General features: G+C 39.0%; 2 protein-coding genes and 2 long non-coding RNA genes across 7 annotated transcripts in view; 3 read left to right on the top strand and 1 right to left on the bottom strand.

Moving 5' to 3' along the window:
- Positions 1-23,653, top strand: part of LOC113024581 (interferon alpha-inducible protein 27-like protein 1) — a 121,480-nt gene that overhangs the window by 36,433 nt on the left and 61,394 nt on the right. The gene's annotated exons all lie outside the window — the stretch shown is intronic.
- Positions 4,575-10,708, top strand: LOC145422463 (cytosolic 5'-nucleotidase 1A-like). The gene is made up of 6 exons (XM_080293890.1): positions 4,575-4,725; positions 8,755-8,850; positions 9,026-9,149; positions 9,601-9,729; positions 9,833-10,014; positions 10,274-10,708. Exons 1-6 carry the CDS (start codon positions 4,702-4,704, stop codon positions 10,586-10,588), a joined length of 870 nt encoding a protein of 289 aa, XP_080150016.1. The 5' UTR covers positions 4,575-4,701; the 3' UTR covers positions 10,589-10,708.
- Positions 11,061-14,197, bottom strand: LOC145422464 (uncharacterized). Of its 4 annotated transcripts, none has more exons than XR_013903751.1 (3): positions 12,239-13,602; positions 12,040-12,116; positions 11,061-11,718 (listed from the first exon to the last, which is right to left on the bottom strand). It is a non-coding gene; the product is annotated as an uncharacterized LOC145422464 (long non-coding RNA). The 4 variants fall into 4 exon arrangements; XR_013903752.1 differs by having other exon boundaries at positions 12,040-12,092; positions 12,239-13,594; XR_013903749.1 differs by having other exon boundaries at positions 11,061-12,116; positions 12,239-14,197.
- On the top strand, positions 15,653-15,981 carry LOC145422508 (uncharacterized). The gene is made up of 2 exons (XR_013903809.1): positions 15,653-15,744; positions 15,909-15,981. It is a non-coding gene; the product is annotated as an uncharacterized LOC145422508 (long non-coding RNA).

Raw genomic sequence — 23,653 nt, 5'->3', positions numbered from 1 at the left:
GACTTCACCCGGCCGGATCGGTGTGGTTATTCTTCGATCACCTCTTGTACCCTTCCTCAATATTGAATCTTAACACTGGCAAGAAAGGGTATAAAAGAAGAAAAGCTAATGACATGGCCTCCTTGTTCACCTGAGCTGAACCCCATTGAGAACCTGTGGTCCATCATCAAATGTGAGATTCACAAGGAGGGAAAACGGTACACCTCTCTGAACAGTGTCTGGGAGGCTGTGGTTGCTGCTGCACGCAATGTTGATGGTGAACAGATCAAAACACTGACAGAATCCATGGATGGCAGGCTTTTGAGTGTCCTTGCAAAGAAAGGTGGCTATATTGGTCGCTGATTTGTTTTTGTTTTGTTTTTGAATGTCAGAAATGTATATTTGTGAATGTGGAGATGTTATATTGGTTTCACTGGTAAAAATAAATAATTGAAATGGGTATATATTTGTTTTTTGTTAAGTTGCCTAATAATTATGCACAGTAATAGTCACCTGCACACACAGATATCCCCCTAAAATAGCTAAAACTAAAAACAAACTAAAAACTACTTCCAAAAACATTCAGCTTTGATATTAATGAGTTTTTTGGGTTCATTGAGAACATGGTTGTTGTTCAATAATAAAATTATTCCTCAAAAATACAACTTGCCTAATAATTCTGCACTCCCTGTATGGACTAAAGCTGGATCTCAAATCATGCGGCAGTTTTTCAAGCAACCTTGACACATGGGACCCAAATTCCTGCTCCACAGTTCCTTTCCTTCCTAATTGTGCAAGCATGCTGACCAGGGAGCGTACCTTTAGTGCAAACATCCTTAGGTTGCTCGAAGGACCACTTGTTATAGTGGACGCCCTGGACCACTATCTCTGAAACGTGATTCGGTACTGTTCCCTGGTAATAATGTCCGGTCAGAGACGGGGAATGATGTCAGAGTGGAAGAACTTTATTTGCCACGAGCCCACATCGAACACACACTATTGCCTAATAATTCTGCGCTCCCTGTAGTGTAAAATTAAATCGCCAACATGACTCATAGCTTGATTCTGGTTTGATTCCTGTTAAGGAAAATACTGAGAAACAGAAATAATCTGGGAAAGAATAAAGAGTTATCACAGCAGACACAAGAGCAGTAGGTGAGATGAGGTGACACACACACAGCAGGAAACACCACATAAATACAAGCAAGTACTTTTCTGAAACAGTTCTTTAGTTTCCACCTGAATAAACAGAAATTTTGGGGGATATATTGTGCTCTCAGGTTCTGCAGGCAGTGAATGCTAAACTTAAGTAGCATTACCCTGAGAGTGAAGAACGTGTAAGATTATACTCACTGATGACGGCCCATCAGAATCACTCAACGAAGTGATCAGAGAACACTGTGTTTGTGGGAGGGAGTGAAAAAGCTCCCACCCTTGAGAAGATCAGCCCTCACATCTTCTTTGATGACCACAAGAATCATATTAATGCTGCATTGGAGGCGTCCACAGTGGCAAAACAGAAGATAGTCATCGGAAGCGAGTCAGTTCATGTTCTCCAAATAGCCTGGTGTTGAAGGTTTTGTGATTTCAGCATTTAAAAGTGGTGTTAAAGAAAAACTGTGATATATCATTTATTGTGTCTTAACTCATCCTCAGTCAAAAGCAATTGAATTGTGTCTAGCACATGTTGAAGGACCATCGTAATCAGAGGGACGTGTCCTTAATCACGTCACAGCAAAAATGAGTGTAACACATTATACTGCATAGGACTTATGTTTAATATACTTTTTATAGAAAGAGTCAGCCAGCCTTTCTTAAGTCTTTAAACTCATTCGAAGTGTCCAATTATACAATTAGAAAATAAAAGGACTGTAACCCGGGAGTGTGATTATCAAAAAGTACATAAAGCTTCTTTTTTTTAAAACATCTCCGAGACTCTCAATCATCACTTCAAATGCCACATTACTCCAAAGGCAGAAAAGCTAAAGACTTGTTCAGCCTGTCTAACACTCCTTTAAAGCTCCATTCAGAACACTTGAGCCATATTTTTTTTTTTCAAAAGACTGTGTGATATAAACAGAGAAACAAGAATAGGAAAAAATGAGGAAACAGTCACAATCCAGTCTGGAGGTGAAAAGTGAAACTAACTAGTTGAGATGAGTTCTAATAAAAATCAGCCTTGTGGTGGTAAATGAGCCTGGACGACACAGGCCGGGTTGAGTCAAACGATGATTTTAATGTACACATGTGGCCGATGGACACTGTATGCAGACAGCATCAGATCTCAAAATGGTGGAGCATTGATCAAACTCTTATAGCCTCTAGTGGCCCCCCACCTAGTCATAAAAGCCTAAACATTCACATTCTTTCTCTCACACGGCGCCTAAGCTACAACCTTGGCTCCCTGTTTATCTGCTCCTGCTGAGATGGGGCAGTATGCTCTGTTCTCTTCTAATCAGACATCATAAAACAATATAATTCTTTCACAATAAATCAGCAGTCTAATGTAATGCAAATCAGTTTAACAAATGTAATAGTTATCACCTTCTTCTAATTCAGGAGAATAATGCAAACTAAAACTACATAATAATTCACAATCTTTAATCAGGGGTATAACATGGCATAAGGTAATATTATAATCCCACACACGGATACATTTTGAAATGAATATTTCTAACTTGACTGATCAGCTTATTGAGGACCAGCTCACTATGGGAAAACCAGACCATTGCAGCTATCAGTTGGGCCTGACTGGGTGCCCTATTTTCATCTTTTGTGGACTTGTTCCACTTCTCATCAGCGTGTCCTGGTTCCTCAACATCTGAGCGGACCTTGTTAATCCGGGCAACGTCGAAGCCGGCATGGCTGTGGTATGTTATGGCTTCATATTTATGTCTCTCGCTCATAAACATGGAGACAGACATGGAGAAAATCTTTGTTATTTGGCTTTACTTTTTGAAATTATCCTTGTACTATTTATATTTTTACTCTTTCTTTGATGTTGTTTTTCTGTTATTATTGTTATCATTTCTGCTTTTGCAACTCTTTAAATGTTGTTGTGGAAAATTTAACAATAACCTGCAACACACCCAGTGAGCTTGATTTGAAGTGGGTTTAATAAACACATTGCAATGTGGAGAGAGCATCCCAGTGAAACACCAGGACCATCTCTGAATTGTGGCCACCGCCCTTACATCTTATATACAGAGACACAGACAAAGAACATTCCACAAACTCTTACATGTTGGCCCCTCTCACGGGGGGGCTATACCTTCTCCCTCACAGAGAGAATTATGACCTTGTTTTCTGCTTGGCCGTCACCTAAAGATTTACATCCCTGATAAGCAGAAGGAGTCCCACTATCTGTTTAATGTCTCCCATTACAATGGCCTCACTGTGTTAACTTTCCACATGCATGTAAAGTAGTGACAGGAGTGCTCTTACTATAGTAAAGTGAGAAAGTGATATTATTATAACTAATGTAATATGATTAAATTTGTGATTAATATATGAGAAAAAAAATCTGCCATCACAATGTTTAACACCTTTTTTGTGAAAATGAAAAATGTCAAGAATTGAACTAATTGGTCTGATTAATTTTTGTTTTACTTTCAGGTCATAAGAAATGACTCTTCTCATTATTCAGACCCAATAGACTTGTCACACCACCATCAAACAATCAAAAATTTTGATATAAATTCAAAAATGTACTGGAAGCCAGTGTAATGATAATAAAACTGATGTAATGTGCTTTCTGTTTCGTTTCTTTGTTAAGAGCCTTCCAGCAGTTTTTCTAGACTGACTGGAGATGGTTAAGATTATTTTTGCTTAAACAAAGAAAAAGGCTGATACAACAGGTCTGTATCAGGAAGAACCTTTTACAGACCTGTTACACTAGTTTATTCCTGACTCCTCTAAACTGCTTGCAAAACATAGATCAGGAACTAATCCCAGTTACAGTCATAAGAAACAGGGTAGAGTAAAAAAAATGAGAAAAAAACCCCCCATACCTTTTATCCTATCAGCCACAAAAGGCTGAAGGGTATTGTCATCCCACCAGGTGTTGATGTGATAACTCGAGAATGAGGTGATGTTTGATACAATTGGTGTATCTACTTGGATGCTGAGGGGAAGCATTAGCAGCATATTTTTTTTCATTACCTTGGTCTCCCAGTAATTATGGAATATCATGATGATAATCTGTGGCATTAAAATGGCCAGTCTTCTTTTTAAATGTAAACCCAAACGGAGAAAAACTAAAGAGATGCCAGTTATGTTCAGTCCTGACTGCACCCTTAAACCTGACTATCAGTCATCCATCTTTAAGAACTTGTACACAAAATCATGTCTTGTCCTTATAACTGTGTATTGATGGTTAAGAACACAGTTATCATTTCTGCTTTTGCAACTCTTTAAATGTTTAACACCTTTTTTGTGAAAATGAAAAATGTCAAGAATTGTCCTATTGATCTGATTAATTTTTGTTTTACTTTCAGTTCATAAGAAATGACTCTTGTTGTTATTCAGACACAATGGACTTGTCACACTACCATCAAACAATCAAAACAAATGGCATGGCAACAGGTTCCACAGGCTCCACAGGTTCTGCATCATGACGTAGCTTTTCTAGTTAGAATAAAAAGGAAGAACAGCAGTTCTGCAGTCAGCAAACAGAGGAAATTCAAGTTTATTTCTATCTGTGTTCCTACTTTCAGAAGCACGATGAGTGAGTGCAGAACTTCTACAGTAAGTCAGTTTTTAATGTATTAATATATGCTGGTGTGTGGCAATTATGTAGTAGTTTTAACAACTTAGTGAAAGTTATATGCTCTGGTGGATGATGGTGTGCCATCCTTTGTGATTTTCTTTTCACTATGTCAGAAAGCTGTGCACTATTAACAAGAAAATATTTCTGTTGTAGCAGTTTTAATGAATATTTCGATAACTTTGTCATCTTTTGAAATAAGGTGTAAAATTGTGTTAAGTAATCAAGAATAATAAAAAAGATATACAGTTATGAAGAGAGTCAGTGAATTGTCTTCCTGTAACCGACACTACAACCAGCTGCTGCAGTATACTCCTGTAAACCTCTTTTCTTTTAACAAATTAGACAAATGCTTTCATTGTGCGATCTACTGTACAATATAAAGCGCCTTGAGGCGACTGCTGTTGTGATTTGGCGCTATATAAATAAAATTGAATTGAAAATTGAATTGAATGAATTGTCATATACAGATAACTGTTTAATTCCACTGTCATGCGGTGTGGTAGGACTCAGGCGCAGAGCAGAGTTCAGGGGAAAGCAACGTTTATTTACACAGTCACCAGGTGCAGATATATACAGTGAGGGGAGCGGGGATCCTGGGTCCGAAAGGGAAGTCCGGGAAAGGAGTCACATACACGCTAGCTCTTCTTCTTTACAACGGTTCAAACAACAGATTGGCTACGGGTCCGGGGAAACTGTGCACAGGAGAAAAGAGGGTTACACAGAGATCACAGCAGGTAGAATAGAATAGAATAGCCTTTATTGTCATTGTACAGAGTACAACGAAATTGGAGTGCCACTCCGTTGGTGCAAGATAAATATAAAATATAAAAAGTACAATAAAATAATCGCAGGTCCACAACGCTTAAGGATACCAGGCTGAGGTTTACTGACAGGTCTAGCACAATCATCCAGCGGTGAGGCTGTCTGCGTCCCGGCCTCAAGAGTCCAACCCATAATTAGAGCCTGACGAGATGCAGGTGTGTGTGCCAAGGGCGGGAGCCTGCAGTGAGCTCCACCCTGGTGGGGAGGAGAGAGGAGAATGTACAAAAAACACATGTGGCCTTGTGGAGCCGGCCGGGCAGACACGGGGACCATGACACCCCCAGTATTAATTTGAATATTATCTTGGAACATGTATATTTTTAAAACCTTAAGTTGCAGTATTTCAGCATCTAGTTAGCCCTATTGAAGACAGCAAAGAAGTGACTTTTTTAAGTGTCAGGTAATTTCAAATGCAGCGTTTCTTTCAGCTCAGCAAATCTTAGCAAACACACAAACTGTTTATGTGCAGTTTGTTGCACAGTGTGTCGCTAGCGAAAGGTCCAACTGCTGTATTTTACAGGGAAAGAAAAGAAAGAGAGCTGACTTTACTCAGAGAAAGATAAGAAAGGTAACAATTGCTTAGTGGTGTTTGATAAACTGCAGTTTTAAGCTTACATGTACGTCCCCATGTTTTTAAATCTGATATTGGGTCCGTACATTGTACACTGCATTTTCAATAATGTGAAACATGCTGTAAAGGAAACTGTGGTACACTAACTGTGTTATTTAAAAGTTGCATGAAAATCCTCTGCAGGATAAACAGGTTATTTTGCTACACTGTGATGGATTAAAAGGTCACAGTTATGTTACATCAAGTGTAGCACAGATTCATATGAATTTTTGCTGATGATGCTGAGATTCATTCTCTGAATTCCACCTTCATACCAACTGTATAGTGCCCAGTGTTGGGCAAGTTACTTTGAAAAAGTAATTATTTATAGTTACTAGTTACTTCTTCAAAAAAGTAAGTGAGTTTGTAACTGATTTACAAGATTCTAAAAGTAATTAATTACTTGAAAAGTAACTATTGCGTTACTTAAAAAAAATTGTTTAACTCTCTGGGGTCCAGGGTATAATTGGTCATTTTTTAATACATTTGATGTTTCCTCTACATTTCACTTTTAAAAACTAATTACTTTGCCTTGTTTGGTATCATTCTTTTCAGCACAACCTCACGTGTCTGAATTTACAGTTATGTTTTCATTTTGACATACTGTATTAACACAATTGATCTAAAATAAGACAAAAAACATAAAATCCGAGTAGAAAAAGTTATATTTTTTACTGTAACAACCACAAATATGTTTATTGAATCATATTTCATAACTTTAAATGCAAATATAAATTGTCAATTTTAAAATCAAATGCACAAGTTTTGCAAACAACAAAGTTATTTGCAGTTTCAATAAGATGCCACACAAATTATTTGTGCCACTCCAAAATAATAATTTCTGTCCACTATAAAGGAGAACATTACAAGCCTGACAGCAGGAGGTGTCAGGCTCCTATTTTCTACCTGGAGACAGCAGTCGCCGCATTGTTCTGACACACAACACAAAACCATCCCCAACACTACACGCTAACTACAGAAGATTAACTACACACTCCAAACATGCTAAACATCGCAAATCTCTCACATCTCAAAATTCGCTCTCTCTCTTTTTCTACTGTCTTTCTCTCTCACCCTCTCTCGCCGTCACTCCTAAAACTTCCCCCTCTTCCTAAACAACCAAATGTCAAGTTGCCCATTTTTTTTGATTAGTTGACATGGTTCATTTTTCCACCAACACGAACGGGCTGTTTTTTGTTTTGTGTTTTTTATTTTTTGCTCATAAGCAGAGAGTGCTTGCTAGCCCTGTGCTCAGACAGTAAACATGACGAAACTATTGAGGAAAAAACACACATATATATTGTTTATCATGACTCTGGTTTTACGTGGCCTATCAACACAATTTAAAAACTGGTATATATCACCTTGTTGCTTTGTCATCTTAAGGTGGTCGTGTGATTGGCTTACCACGACTACTTTATTCTTCCTCAGTCAAACAGCAGCACTCATGCGATTGTTTTGCCCCCTTAGCTCCAGGTGTTGTGCTAGACAGTGATCGTGATTGCCGTCCGCAGGAGCGCGCACAGCTGCGTAAAGCTGTAGCGCCCAGATTACTTATTTAATCTGATATAAGGTGCGGTAAGCTGAACACAGCTTCAGCCGTCTGTTTGTTGGAAAATTTTAACGCGACCGCACCACATTTTCTTGTTAGTAACTGTAACTAACAGAAGGTTGAATGCTACATGAACAGTATAGAAACGTATACAAACTTACAAACACTGGTATCAGAGCTCAAATAGAATTCACCTATGAACTTTGGGGCCTTTTATACACTGCAGCACACCTACCCTGCAGCTGAGCCAGGAACCACACCTCCGCCACACACTCATCCGAGTTTGTGTGTTTTTCCGTCTGACCAGATGCAGCTTTCTGCAGCATCTTTTAAACATCCTTATACTCTGTGGCAGGACGTGGTCTGTGGTGCCACTACAGGGGCGGCACACACCTGAGCGCCATCACAATCACACCTCACCGACTTAAAAGCTGAACTAGGTCCTGCAGTGTTGTTGTTGTTGGTAATGTGTGTTTGTGAACGGCAAACGAGTGTTAACAACAAGATGCTGGAAGCACGAGCATGAAAGTATGCAGTGTGATGTTTAATTACTCATCACCACAATATATTTATGTGTTGAACAGAAATCATATCCTTCCTTGTCACTAAAAAACAATTCTGTAGGATGATTTTCACTAACTAACTCAGATTGATTCTCAGATTGATTGTTAGGAAAAATTGTGGGAAACAGAAAGAAAGTGGGAGAGTATAAAGAGTTATCACACCAGACCCAAGAGCAGAAGACAAAAGTGAATGGCAGCTGTGGCAACTCAGTGAATAAAATCCAGTCATTTTCATGAAGATCTTCTAGACAGAGAAAGATTTAAGGTTAAAAACTGATTCATAACAAGTTCCTACAAAAGTACAGATAAAGCATTAAATCAGCAAGCAAGAAGTGCAAATAGTGTCATAACATACTGTATGAGTGCAGAGGTCAAATAAGAAAATTGTTGACAATTTATTTTTAAACTATGCAAAAGAATGTCTTTATTGAATTGTGGGAAACATTTTTTTCTCCTTCAGTCTGAACCAGAGATCCCCGTCACCATTGCCATGTCTTCAGGACTCCTCTTCAAGCAAGAACAGCAGGGCTATGGCCCTGCCTTCAAATTTGTTAAGGTCATATATTATGAGGGGAAAAACACATACACAAAATTGCATGTAGTGGTTATGTGAAAGATGAGAATATACCACATAAGACAAAGCACCACAGAAACCTGCACACAAATACTGCACTCACACAGTTACTTAACATTCACTCGAATTTAATTTATCTTCCTTGTCCTGCTCTCAGGCTCTGAAGGCAGTCAATGCTGAACTCACAAACCATTACCCTGACAGTGAGGAGCTCTTTAAAGTCAAACTCATCAATGACAGCTCATCATCAGACTTTCTCATGAATCGGATCCGTGAACATGGTGAGTTTATGATACCTCCAAACACACTTACTATTATTTCAAATACATGTGTCTTATGAGGAAACTTCTAAATTTTGAGAAAATGGATAAATGGAAACAATTAGACTGAGACTGAGACAATCTTTCCACTTCTAAGTGATTCTGATCAACTCTTGTTTACCCCAATACCTTTTCTAAATCATTCAGGCTTCATTTGTACAGCACTTTTCATGCCCTTCAAATTTTTAAATAGATTAATGACAGGCTTACAATAAGACAACAAAAACACTAAAACAGAATCTTATAAAGTAGAATACACTTGAAAGTGTAAGTACTCTAAAAGCAAGTCAATACAAAAATAATAGATATAAGTAAGTAATAGTAACACTATTGCTAACACTACTCTGATGAATCTAAACAGATTTGGTAAATCAGATTGTCCAGCAGCCTTTTCATTCCTTCTTGTTTGCAGGGCTGGAAGAACTTATCACTCTGTTACCTGTGACTGAAGATCAACTTGTGAATGAGTTACAAAGAAACAACACCCACCTGTACCTGTCTGATAAACCAGGGTTGAAGGTTCAGGAAGCTTTGAATGAAGGTAAAAGTGTTAAATGTGGTGCTAATTTTAAGACAAAGTGCAGTTTCTGCTGTTGTACTTTAATGACTCTGTGTGTTACTGTGAATGAATGTCCCTACATCAGGTGTAGCAGCTGCTATCATGTTCACCCCAACAAACATCATCACAGAGTCTGAGAATCAGCTGCGTGTTGCCTTTGATGGCGACGCTGTCCTCTTCTCTGATGAGTCAGAGCTCGTGTTCAAGAGTGGACTACAAGAATACTTGAACAATGAGGAGCAAAATGTCGAAATTCCAATGAACGAGGTATGAAAGATAGATGATAGAAACACATTCCATCTTCTTTTAATATTTTTCAAAAAAACAACTAATTTAACTATATGGTTACAGTTATGTTGGCCTTCTGCACTGTTGTAAGCAATATATATTTAGTAATAGAAAAGAAAATCTTTGCTAATTACATTCACATAAACTGATATCAGCTAAATTATCCAAATGCACTTTCCTGCTTTGACCAGATTGTCATGTGTTGAGTCTCTGCTCTTCTTCTCTTTTCTTTATTCAGGGACCATTCAAAGGATTCTTGGAGGTTTTAATAAAACTGCAGAAAAAGTTGCATAATAGAGGCTTGTACAAGAAGTGTCCCATTCGTACCTACCTGGTGACATCTCGAGGGGCAGGCTGTGACGGCTACAGAGCTTTAAACACTCTGCGCACCTGGGATCTGGAGCTTGATGAAGCTGTGTTTGTGGGAGGGGCTAACAAAGGTCCTACACTGCAGAGGATCAAGCCTCACATCTTCTTTGATGACCAGCAGTGTCATGTTGATGCTGCATTGGAGGTCGGCACAGTGGCATGTCTGGTGCTCTCACCAAACTAACAATAAATAGCAATCTGTTGATTGGATTTTATAACTGCTGGAAACATGTGAACTTGAAAAGTATGTTTCCATAATGCTTCATAAATGCAAATAAATTAACAAACAAACATCTTTATCTCATCTGTGGTCTGTTGTGTTTTTTTCTACAGTATCAATGTTTTATAAATTTTGAATTATATCAAATGCTTCTTAGTAAATCAGCTGTTTGTGAAAATCAGCTGATGGTTTTCTTTTCACTGTTGAGTGAAAAACAAACCACTTCAACACCTGAATGAGCAGATCAGAAGGGATGGCAGAAGTGATGAAAGCATTTTTTGTGACATTATGTTCATAAAAAATATTTTATGTAAAAAAAAAAGTCTGCACTATGTGATAGAGCTGCAATAGCAGAATTGGATTTCCTCACACAGAAACAATATTTCAGGATGAAGATCCAAAGTATTATTATTGAAATATGTGCTGTTAATCAAAAGAGAGATGAGTAAGGTTTATTTATTAAGCACTTTTCATAGAAAAGCAGTCACAAAGCACTGTACAGAAAGGGCTTAAATAAACAGAACTTCAGGTACTCAGTCAGACAATAAAGACAATACAAAAGGTCAAATGTAAATTAAAGTTTAAGATTTAAAAAAAAAGTCCATCTATAAGCCCGTCTATTACAGTGGCTGTGATCAGAGTTACGTTACATCAAGTGAAATAGAGGTGAATTTGAAGTTAAGCTGATGATGCTTAGATTCCTTCACTGAATTCCACCTTCACACCAACTTTATAGTGTCTAGTATAAAGACATAAACAGGCATTAAAAGATACAAAGGCATTAACAGTATACTGAGTATAGAGGATGGAAATCTGCAATGACAACTCGTGAAAAATACAGAATGTCTGTACCTTTGCAACCTCTGAAGGTTTCTTGCTTTGATAAGACAGGCTGGATTGTTGATCTGCAGGACGGGCACCTCTATACAGGAAGTCTGGTTCAGCTTTTTTATTGAAGTCCAAGTGTATCCCCTGCTTTCCCTCATATGATAAACCCTGAGAAGCACTATAGGTCAGATCTTATCAGTCACACCAGTTAGCAGCAGCTCCCCTCTTGATCATTGCACTTGTTCACCTGGGATGATTTAAGAGGCCTGGAAAGAAGGCACCAAGGGACTGTAACATTAGAAGGTGGAGTAGCCTGTATGAGCTTTTTAAACTAAAACTACTTAATACTCACATTTATCCCTTTACTCTTTCACAAAGGATTAAGTGTATTGAACACAGTTAGCTGTACTAATGATACACACAAGCTTTGCACCATAATAGTTAATTTTAATATAAATGTATAAAAATTATCATCATGAAAACACAACACAATGATTAAAAACAATCTTGAGAGAATAACAAGACTTCCAGTTTTGGCATGAAGCAAATATATGAGTTCTACATGATTTTCAGCTGATGAAACTCACCAACCATCCCACTGCTGCTCCAGCACCAGCAGTAGCTGACAGACCAGCTGCACCTGCAGCACCATGACACAAAGAAGCTGTCAAAAGCATACAACAGATGCAATTATCTAATCTAAAATTATGATATTTTGATGAACTTTTTCTTTTTGCATGTTGTTGCAAGTTAAAATCCTAATGAAACATCTAATTATTAATTTACCTGCTGACTGCAAAGCAGCCGCCACACTTCCAGCTGCCACTCCTCCTCCATTAGCAACTGCAGCAGACGACATCATGCCTGCAGCTATTCCTGCTGAGGTGAAACCAGCAGCTCCCAAAAGGGATCAAAACAAGACATGACTCACCGGGGTCCATGTCTTTATCTGCCCTGTGTCTGCTCTGAAATGGGCTGATTTTTATAGCAAGCAAGGTTTCATTTCCTCGGAAACAAAACTTTATGTTCAGAGCTGAACAACAGAGGGCGACAGAGAGCAACACAAACTGGAGAGTGATTTCTGTTTTTTGTGTTTCTTATCTTTGCTTATATTGGTAAATGCGGTGGTGTTAGTAGTATTTACGAAAGGGTCACATGTATAAAATAAAGAAACCGGTATCTTTGTGGCTGTAGCTTCATGAGAGATTTGCGTCAGATTAAATGCCAGTTCGTCATTCACAACAGTTTTAATGTCGGAAATATTTATAACCAGATGGCAAGATATCACTTTCTTATCAGTAGATAAAATGCAGTGAAAAAAAATCAAAATAATTTATGCTTAGAAGTAGAATTTGTATCATGTGCGACACTCAGTGTGTATGACTTTGTGTTTTCACTTCAAGCTTTGATGATCGCCTTATTTCTGCCAGTTATAAAAAGCAAGTATGTCAGCCTTGGTACTCAATTACATAAAAATAATGATCAATGTATTATTATTTTCAAATAACAGATAAATAAATAGAATAATAAAATATAAAAATAAAAATAAAAATAACCAGAACACAACTTTAAAATCCATCCATCCATCCATCTTCATCCGCTTTATCCGAGGCCGGGTCGCGGGGGCAGCAGCCAAAGCAAAGAGGCCCAGACCTCCCAGGACTCAAGAGTGGGGAGGAGAACATAACAGCAGTAAGTTGCTTTAATTTATGGAGGGTGTTTGAAATGAGCATTTCATTTAGTCCATGCGATGCCTGCCAGTGAAGGCGAGCACAAAGGTAACAGGATTATTGTGTTTACCTTGGCTACAGTCACAATAACCACTGTGTTAATCACTAATGAGTTCCTCTACAATGCCACACGTGGGGGGGCTTAAGTTATGGCAAAATTAAGCAACATCAGGTATGAAACACGTATGAAGCAGATAATAGCCAACTTTATTTTAGGCTGCACAAAAGAGTCACTCCTTGTAAATATATACATTTATCTACTCTCAAACAAATCCTTAAAAACAAACTATGATAATGTAAAGTGAAAGATGGCAAGTTATAACTACAGGGAGTGCAGAATTATTAGGCAAATGAGTATTTTGTCCACATCATCCTCTTCATGCATGTTGTCTTACTCCAAGCTGTATAGGCTCAAAAGCCTACTACCAATTAAGCATATTAGGTGATGTGCATCTCTGTAATGAGCAGTGTTGGGACTAACGCGTTATTAAGTAACGCGTTACAGTAACTACGTTATTATTGTGGTAACGAGCACGGTAACTAGTTATTATGCCAAAACCGGGAACGCGTTACTCGTTACTGGGATTTAGATAGGCTCGTTATTCGTTACTTCGTGTGGTGGCTATCGCGGAGCTTCCACAGATTCAATAACATTAGCAAGTGGTGGAAGCCAGCAGGTGGATGAAGGAAAAGGGAGGCAAGAGGAGAGACCCGAAGCAGCCGCCGGTCCGAGTATCAGGTGAACTGAACTTCAGGTAAGAAGTTATAACCTGCAGTCTATCTGGGTCAGATATGAACCAAGTTTAGGTGGAGTTTATTTTCGTTATGCTGACTTTTTCGTACTGCGTGCTAGCTAGCATGACGGAGTTTCTATACAGCTGGGTGGCTGCTATGTTACTGATGTTGAACTTTATTTTGTTCATAAGGTTAATTATTAGAGTTGCCAACCGTCCTGTAAAAAACGGAATCGTCTCGCATTCAGAGAAAATATTACGCGTTTCTTATTGAGGTGAAAAGGAACAGTTTGTCCCAGACTTCAGCTACAATGAAAAAGACACAAAGCTGGAGTTATTCTGCGTCTTTGCTGCAGAGCTGCCTCTTCTTCTCTCACCCTCCCTCTCCTGTTTCTACTTCAATCATGAAACTGATCAATGATCAGCTGATCGGCTTTTCTCTCTTGTTTGTTTATCGCCCACTTTGCGCCAGAAAGAGGAAACCAGCGGATGTCGCGCTAAACAACAGCAGCGCGTTTAAGCTTGATCAGCTGTTGTTAGAATTTATTTAATATTAATTTCTAGTACAGCTGATGTTTGCTGGAGCCACAGCTGTAAACCTGCGGGTCATGATGTCGGTTTGGTTATGTGGTGAGATGGAAACATGAAGACGAAACCAGGAGATGTCCTTACTGAATCATCAGAGCTGTGATGGAGAAACAGGTTTACCTTTTAGGTGACATGAATGAGTTGAAGGGAAGTTATGAACTGTTTCTGAGAGACAAATAACCCCAGGATCCTTTTCTATGTAGCTGACAGCTGGTAACTGTGCAGGTGCGGATCTAGCAAAGTGTTGCCAGAGGTCCATGTAGAGCATTAACAGGGAAAGGGGGGCACAAGGAAATACTTTCTTATTCTCATTTAAAATGTCTCACTTTAAAAAAAAATAATTATCTGAGTCTTGCAACAAACGATTGATAGATTGATACATATATACCATCAGAACAGTGTACATCACTGTCACAACAGTGTTTATTTTCATTCAAAGGCTTTATGATTTTTCCTATAACGGTGGGCCAGTCTCTAGTCAAAATGCCCGGGACAATTTTTTTTTGTCCCAGTCCAGCCCTGTATGCAGCTCATCTGCAGTCTGGTGTTACCAACATCTTCCTATTCAGAAGGCAGAATTTCCGAGTTCTGAGTACAATCGAAAGCACCACGACTGCAGTTTTTGTGTTGGATGTAAAAAGCAGGCTACGATAGAATCAGGCGTGGGATTTCTCCCGTGGAAATGTGCACATTATTTTTTCCTTTCTATTGGTAGGTGGCACAGTGCACTTGTGGCAAGTAAGCAAGTTAGAAGACTGGCAGTCTGGCTGGGTATCCAGTTACGGAAGCAACACATTAACAAGAGAATTCTGAGTAAAACCAAAGTTACTTTCCCTAGTAACTAGTTACTCTGAAAGTAACGAGTAACTTGAAGTAACTGAGTTACTTTTGATAGAAGTAACTAGTAATGTAACTAACTAATTTAAAGTAACTTACCCAACACTGGTAATGAGAAGGGGTGTGGTCTAATGACATCAACACCCTATATCAGGTGTGCATAATTGTAATGTTATGTGCACATTGAGAATTTTAGCATCTCCTAGTGGTTAGCTTGGAGACTGCGGTCAAGTGAATTTTTATGTGGTTTGGCTTGTATTCCTATTGGATGTTTAGAGTCACATGAGTGGGGTAATGCAGGAAGCCATTTTAGTATTGGGATTTGCACAATGAGGCATACCAGAAGTCTCCCTGTTTAATCCTTAAGCATCCACCTGTGTTATGCCATGGAGAAGCTTTGTTTGTAAGTTTGAATTGTGTTTCATCTTTATAAGTAGTGAGTGTTGTATATTTTATTGATTTTATGCATATTTGGAGAGATGTATATATAAATGCCTAGATCTGTTCGCCATGTGAAGCAAATGCATAATTCTTTATTGAGCATATTTCTTTTTGTATTTTTTGTAGTTTCACAAGTTCTGGGAAATCACTGTAAGTTGTACGTTGATGAAGACAAACAAGTAAACAGCCCTCAACTTTACTTTCACGCCTGACTCATCATTCAACGCTTTCAGTGCTTACGGCATATGTTTAGCTATCTGTCACTTCGTGTACCAGAACCACGCACGCAGGGGACAGAATAATTATTATTAGGCAACGTCCTTTCCTTTGGCAAAATGGGTCAAAAGAAGGACTCGACAGGCTCAGAAAAGTCAAAAATAGTGAGATATCTTGCAGAGGGATGCAGCAGTCTCAAAATTGCAAAGCTTCTGAAGCGTGATCATCGAACAATCAAGCGTTTCATTCAAAATAGTCAACAGGGTCGCAAGAAGCGTGTGGAAAAACCAAGGCGCAAAATAACTGCCCATGAACTGAGAAAAGTCAAGCGTGCAGCTGCCAAGATGCCACTTGCCACCAGTTTGGCCATATTTCAGAGCTGCAACGTCACTGGAGTGCCCAAAAGCACAAGGTGTGCAATACTCAGAGACATGGCCAAGGTAAGAAAGGCTGAAAGACGACCACCACTGAACAAGACACACAAGCTGAAACGTCAAGACTGGGCCAAGAAATATCTCAAGACTGGTTTTTCTAAGGTTTTATGGACTGATGAAATGAGAGTGAGTCTTGATGGGCCAGATGGATGGGCCCGTGGCTGGATGGTAAAGGGCAGAGAGCTCCAGTCCGACTCAGACGCCAGCAAGGTGGAGGTGGAGTACTGGTTTGGGCTGGTATCATCAAAGATGAGCTTGTGGGGCCTTTTCGGGTTGAGGATGGAGTCAAGCTCAACTCCCAGTCCTACTGCCAGTTTCTGGAAGACACCTTCTTCAAGCAGTGGTACAGGAAGAAGTCTGCATCCTTCAAGAAAAACATGATTTTCATGCAGGACAATGCTCCATCACACGCGTCCAAGTACTCCACAGCGTGGCTGGCAAGAAAGGGTATAAAAGAAGAAAAACTAATGACATGGCCTCCTTGTTCACCTGAGCTGAACCCCATTGAGAACCTGTGGTCCATCATCAAATGTGAGATTCACAAGGAGGGAAAACGGTACACCTCTCTGAACAGTGTCTGGGAGGCTGTGGTTGCTGCTGCACGCAATGTTGATGGTGAACAGATCAAAACACTGACAGAATCCATGGATGGCAGGCTTTTGAGTGTCCTTGCAAAGAAAGGTGGCTATATTGGTCGCTGATTTGTTTTTGTTTTGTTTTTGAATGTCAGAAATGTATATTTGTGAATGTGGAGATGTTATATTGGTTTCACTGGTAAAAATAAATAATTGAAATGGGTATATATTTGTTTTTTGTTAAGTTGCCTAATAATTATGCACAGTAATAGTCACCTGCACACACAGATATCCCCCTAAAATAGCTAAAACTAAAAACAAACTAAAAACTACTTCCAAAAACATTCAGCTTTGATATTAATGAGTTTTTTGGGTTCATTGAGAACATGGTTGTTGTTCAATAATAAAATTATTCCTCAAAAATACAACTTGCCTAATAATTCTGCACTCCCTGTATGGACTAAAGCTGGATCTCAAATCATGCGGCAGTTTTTCAAGCAACCTTGACACATGGGACCCAAATTCCTGCTCCACAGTTCCTTTCCTTCCTAATTGTGCAAGCATGCTGACCAGGGAGCGTACCTTTAGTGCAAACATCCTTAGGTTGCTCGAAGGACCACTTGTTATAGTGGACGCCCTGGACCACTATCTCTGAAACGTGATTCGGTACTGTTCCCTGGTAATAATGTCCGGTCAGAGACGGGGAATGATGTCAGAGTGGAAGAACTTTATTTGCCACGAGCCCACATCGAACACACACTATTGCCTAATAATTCTGCGCTCCCTGTAGTGTAAAATTAAATCGCCAACATGACTCATAGCTTGATTCTGGTTTGATTCCTGTTAAGGAAAATACTGAGAAACAGAAATAATCTGGGAAAGAATAAAGAGTTATCACAGCAGACACAAGAGCAGTAGGTGAGATGAGGTGACACACACACAGCAGGAAACACCACATAAATACAAGCAAGTACTTTTCTGAAACAGTTCTTTAGTTTCCACCTGAATAAACAGAAATTTTGGGGGATATATTGTGCTCTCAGGTTCTGCAGGCAGTGAATGCTAAACTTAAGTAGCATTACCCTGAGAGTGAAGAACGTGTAAGATTATACTCACTGATGACGGCCCATCAGAATCACTCAACGAAGTGATCAGAGAACACTGTGTTTGTGGGAGGGAGTGAAAAAGCTCCCACCCTTGAGAAGATCAGCCCTCACATCTTCTTTGATGACCACAAGAATCATATTAATGCTGCATTGGAGGCGTCCACAGTGGCAAAACAGAAGATAGTCATCGGAAGCGAGTCAGTTCATGTTCTCCAAATAGCCTGGTGTTGAAGGTTTTGTGATTTCAGCATTTAAAAGTGGTGTTAAAGAAAAACTGTGATATATCATTTATTGTGTCTTAACTCATCCTCAGTCAAAAGCAATTGAATTGTGTCTAGCACATGTTGAAGGACCATCGTAATCAGAGGGACGTGTCCTTCATCACGTCACAGCAAAAATGAGTGTAACACATTATACTGCATAGGACTTATGTTTAATATACTTTTTATAGAAAGAGTCAGCCAGCCTTTCTTAAGTCTTTAAACTCATTCGAAGTGTCCAATTATACAATTAGAAAATAAAAGGACTGTAACCCGGGAGTGTGATTATCAAAAAGTACATAAAGCTTCTTTTTTTTAAAACATCTCCGAGACTCTCAATCATCACTTCAAATGCCACATTACTCCAAAGGCAGAAAAGCTAAAGACTTGTTCAGCCTGTCTAACACTCCTTTAAAGCTCCATTCAGAACACTTGAGCCATATTTTTTTTTTCAAAAGACTGTGTGATATAAACAGAGAAACAAGAATAGGAAAAAATGAGGAAACAGTCACAATCCAGTCTGGAGGTGAAAAGTGAAACTAACTAGTTGAGATGAGTTCTAATAAAAATCAGCCTTGTGGTGGTAAATGAGCCTGGACGACACAGGCCGGGTTGAGTCAAACGATGATTTTAATGTACACATGTGGCCGATGGACACTGTATGCAGACAGCATCAGATCTCAAAATGGTGGAGCATTGATCAAACTCTTATAGCCTCTAGTGGCCCCCCCACCTAGTCATAAAAGCCTAAACATTCACATTCTTTCTCTCACACGGCGCCTAAGCTACAACCTTGGCTCCCTGTTTATCTGCTCCTGCTGAGATGGGGCAGTATGCTCTGTTCTCTTCTAATCAGACATCATAAAACAATATAATTCTTTCACAATAAATCAGCAGTCTAATGTAATGCAAATCAGTTTAACAAATGTAATAGTTATCACCTTCTTCTAATTCAGGAGAATAATGCAAACTAAAACTACATAATAATTCACAATCTTTAATCAGGGGTATAACATGGCATAAGGTAATATTATAATCCCACACACGGATACATTTTGAAATGAATATTTCTAACTTGACTGATCAGCTTATTGAGGACCAGCTCACTATGGGAAAACCAGACCATTGCAGCTATCAGTTGGGCCTGACTGGGTGCCCTATTTTCATCTTTTGTGGACTTGTTCCACTTCTCATCAGCGTGTCCTGGTTCCTCAACATCTGAGCGGACCTTGTTAATCTGGGCAACGTCGAAGCCGGCATGGCTGTGGTATGTTATGGCTTCATATTTATGTCTCTCGCTCATAAACATGGAGACAGACATGGAGAAAATCTTTGTTATTTGGCTTTACTTTTTGAAATTATCCTTGTACTATTTATATTTTTACTCTTTCTTTGATGTTGTTTTTCTGTTATTATTGTTATCATTTCTGCTTTTGCAACTCTTTAAATGTTGTTGTGGAAAATTTAACAATAACCTGCAACACACCCAGTGAGCTTGATTTGAAGTGGGTTTAATAAACACATTGCAATGTGGAGAGAGCATCCCAGTGAAACACCAGGACCATCTCTGAATTGTGGCCACCGCCCTTACATCTTATATACAGAGACACAGACAAAGAACATTCCACAAACTCTTACATGTTGGCCCCTCTCACGGGGGGGCTATACCTTCTCCCTCACAGAGAGAATTATGACCTTGTTTTCTGCTTGGCCGTCACCTAAAGATTTACATCCCTGATAAGCAGAAGGAGTCCCACTATCTGTTTAATGTCTCCCATTACAATGGCCTCACTGTGTTAACTTTCCACATGCATGTAAAGTAGTGACAGGAGTGCTCTTACTATAGTAAAGTGAGAAAGTGATATTATTATAACTAATGTAATATGATTAAATTTGTGATTAATATATGAGAAAAAAAATCTGCCATCACAATGTTTAACACCTTTTTTGTGAAAATGAAAAATGTCAAGAATTGAACTAATTGGTCTGATTAATTTTTGTTTTACTTTCAGGTCATAAGAAATGACTCTTCTCATTATTCAGACCCAATAGACTTGTCACACCACCATCAAACAATCAAAAATTTTGATATAAATTCAAAAATGTACTGGAAGCCGGTGTAATGATAATAAAACTGATGTAATGTGCTTTCTGTTTTCGTTTCTTTGTTAAGAGCCTTCCAGCAGTTTTTCTAGACTGACTGGAGATGGTTAAGATTATTTTTGCTTAAACAAAGAAAAAGGCTGATACAACAGGTCTGTATCAGGAAGAACCTTTTACAGACCTGTTACACTAGTTTATTCCTGACTCCTCTAAACTGCTTGCAAAACATAGATCAGGAACTAATCCCAGTTACAGTCATAAGAAACAGGGTAGAGTAAAAAAAAATGAGAAAAAAACCCCCCATACCTTTTATCCTATCAGCCACAAAAGGCTGAAGGGTATTGTCATCCCACCAGGTGTTGATGTGATAACTCGAGAATGAGGTGATGTTTGATACAATTGGTGTATCTACTTGGATGCTGAGGGGAAGCATTAGCAGCATATTTTTTTTCATTACCTTGGTCTCCCAGTAATTATGGAATATCATGATGATAATCTGTGGCATTAAAATGGCCAGTCTTCTTTTTAAATGTAAACCCAAACGGAGAAAAACTAAAGAGATGCCAGTTATGTTCAGTCCTGACTGCACCCTTAAACCTGACTATCAGTCATCCATCTTTAAGAACTTGTACACAAAATCATGTCTTGTCCTTATAACTGTGTATTGATGGTTAAGAACGCAGTTATCATTTCTGCTTTTGCAACTCTTTAAATGTTTAACACCTTTTTTGTGAAAATGAAAAATGTCAAGAATTGTCCTATTGATCTGATTAATTTTTGTTTTACTTTCAGTTCATAAGAAATGACTCTTGTTGTTATTCAGACACAATGGACTTGTCACACTACCATCAAACAATCCAACACAGGGACTCTTGTCCAGCAAGCTCTTCAAGTTCTCCACTAACATACACAGGGCAGTATCTGTGGAGTGATGTGCCCGAAAGCCAAACTGCAATGGATGTAATGAGGGTTGGGTGTTTTCTAGGTGAGCAGTGAGGAGTTTAACCACCCACTTCTCAGCTATTTTAGATACGACCGGGAGTATGCTTATGGGGCGATAATTAGCCATGTCAGTCTTCACACCTGCTTTGAAAATTGGTGTAACTGCAGCAATTTTCCAATCTGTTGGAACAATGGAGTGTTTGAAAGACATATTCAAAACATGAGTTGTTGGACGTACAAGCAAATCCATATGTTCCTTTAGGAAGTTTGTGTTAATACCATATACATCAAGTGCTTTTGATTGTTTTAAACCTGTAATTAGTTTAGCAACTTCAGTGTCTGAAATATGAGTGATGGTGAACAAATTTTGACCAACATCATTCACATTATCAGAGCATACGACTGAGTCAAAGCTCTGACTGATCTCCTTAACAGATGAAATAAAGAAAGTGTTTAAGTTACTGGCAATAGATAGAGGCTCTCTAACAATAGAGTTATTTACATAAAGTTCAATTGTGTTTTTACTTTTGTTTGAATGACGGCCAAGTAATTTAGTTAAGTGTTGCCAGATAATTTTACCATTACCTTTGGCTCTTTCAATTATATTTATAAAAAATTTTGCTTTGGCCCGTCTCAAACTTCTTGTTACTTTATTCCGCATTGAAGTAAATCTCTGTCTATCCAGAGTTAGACCTGTTTTCAGGAACTGCTTTAGTAATTGATCTCTTGTTTTCATTAAATTCTTGCACTCTTTGTTTAACCAGGGCAAATTAGATGTTGTCTTTATTTTTTGTCGACCTCTAATGGAGTATGTTGATATAACATCCTTGACAATGTCAGTGAAGTGACTGCTGCAGAATTGTGGATCATCACTACACAATAAAGGCTCCCAGTTAACTGATGCTAATGCTTCTGCTACATTTTGTCGCTGACTTCTTGGTATGAATTCATAAAAGGATCTCCTATTAGATGAACTTTGAAAGTCATTCTTAACCCGTGATTTTATAAGTTTTCTAGAAAATAATATAAAATTGTGGTCTGAAATACCAGTGATAAAATTATAAGATTTAATAATTCGCTCGGGCTTATTACTGAAAACCAGATCTATTTTAGTTTTAGAGTATCTTGTTATTCTTGTGGGTTGTTCAATGTGTTGAGTAAAGTTCAAAGTCTCCATTATGTCCTTGAGTGTTTTTGTGTCCTTTTCACAGTCCCAGTTGACATTAAAATCTCCCATTACAATTATTTCATTAGACTTATTATTTATAGCATGATATTTAAGTAATATCTGTAGTTGTTCATAAAAAATATTCTTTGCTGAAGGAGGGCGATATAAACAGATCAACGTAAATGACATTTCTGGGGAAAGAGTGATTTTAACAGAAATATGTTCTATTTCGACATCTATTGGTGAACTAAGTAAAGAGCAATCCAGGTGTTTTTTTACATACACAAGTATTCCTCCTCCTCTTGTTCCAATTCTATCCCTTCTGAATACTGTGTACTCTGGAAAGACAACCGCAGACTCAGGAGAAGAACTTGTGAGCCAAGATTCAGAGATACCCAAAATAGAAATATTGGAATTGCTTAGAATATGTTCCAGTTGCTCATGCTTTGGTAACATACTGCGAATGTTAATGTGTCCACATAGAAGCCCCTTTGGTTTATTTTTAGTGTCCCAGATTACTTTAGCCTGATTAAATGTCTTGCAGATCTTTGTTCCTCTGTAAATTTTAATAGCAGGATTTCTTGTCCTTTTGTTGACAATACTATGAGCATTTAATGATGAGAAACCCTTTACCGGAGAGTGTAGTTTGGGTACAGCAGGTGGGGGCCCAGGCAGCCGAGGTGGAGGCCCAGGCAGCTGAGGTGGAGGCCCAGCTAGCTGAGGTGGAAGCCCAGACAGCCTAGGTGGAGGTCCGAGCAGCTGAGGTGGAGGCCCAGGCAGCTGAAGTGTAGGCCCAGGCAGCTGAAGTGTAGGCCCAGGCAGCTGAGGTGGAGGCCCAGCTAGCTGAGGTGTAAGCCCAGCTAGCTGAGATGGAGGCCCAGGCAGCTGAGTTAGAGGCCCAGGCAACTGAGGTGGAGACCCAGGCAGCCGAGGTGGAGGCCCAGGCAGCTGAAATGGAGGCCCAGGCAGCTGAAATGGAGGCCCAGGCAGCTGAGTTGGAGGCCCAGGCAGCTGAGGTGTAAGCCCTGGCAGCCGAGGTGGAGGCCCAAGCAACTGAGGTGAAAGCC

This window comes from Astatotilapia calliptera, chromosome 19 (assembly GCF_964374335.1).
Source record: "Astatotilapia calliptera chromosome 19, fAstCal68.1, whole genome shotgun sequence".
Lineage (NCBI taxonomy): Eukaryota > Metazoa > Chordata > Actinopteri > Cichliformes > Cichlidae > Astatotilapia > Astatotilapia calliptera.
The sequence above is the reverse complement of the archived record's forward strand: the minus strand, read 5'-3'. Positions and strand labels throughout refer to the sequence as shown.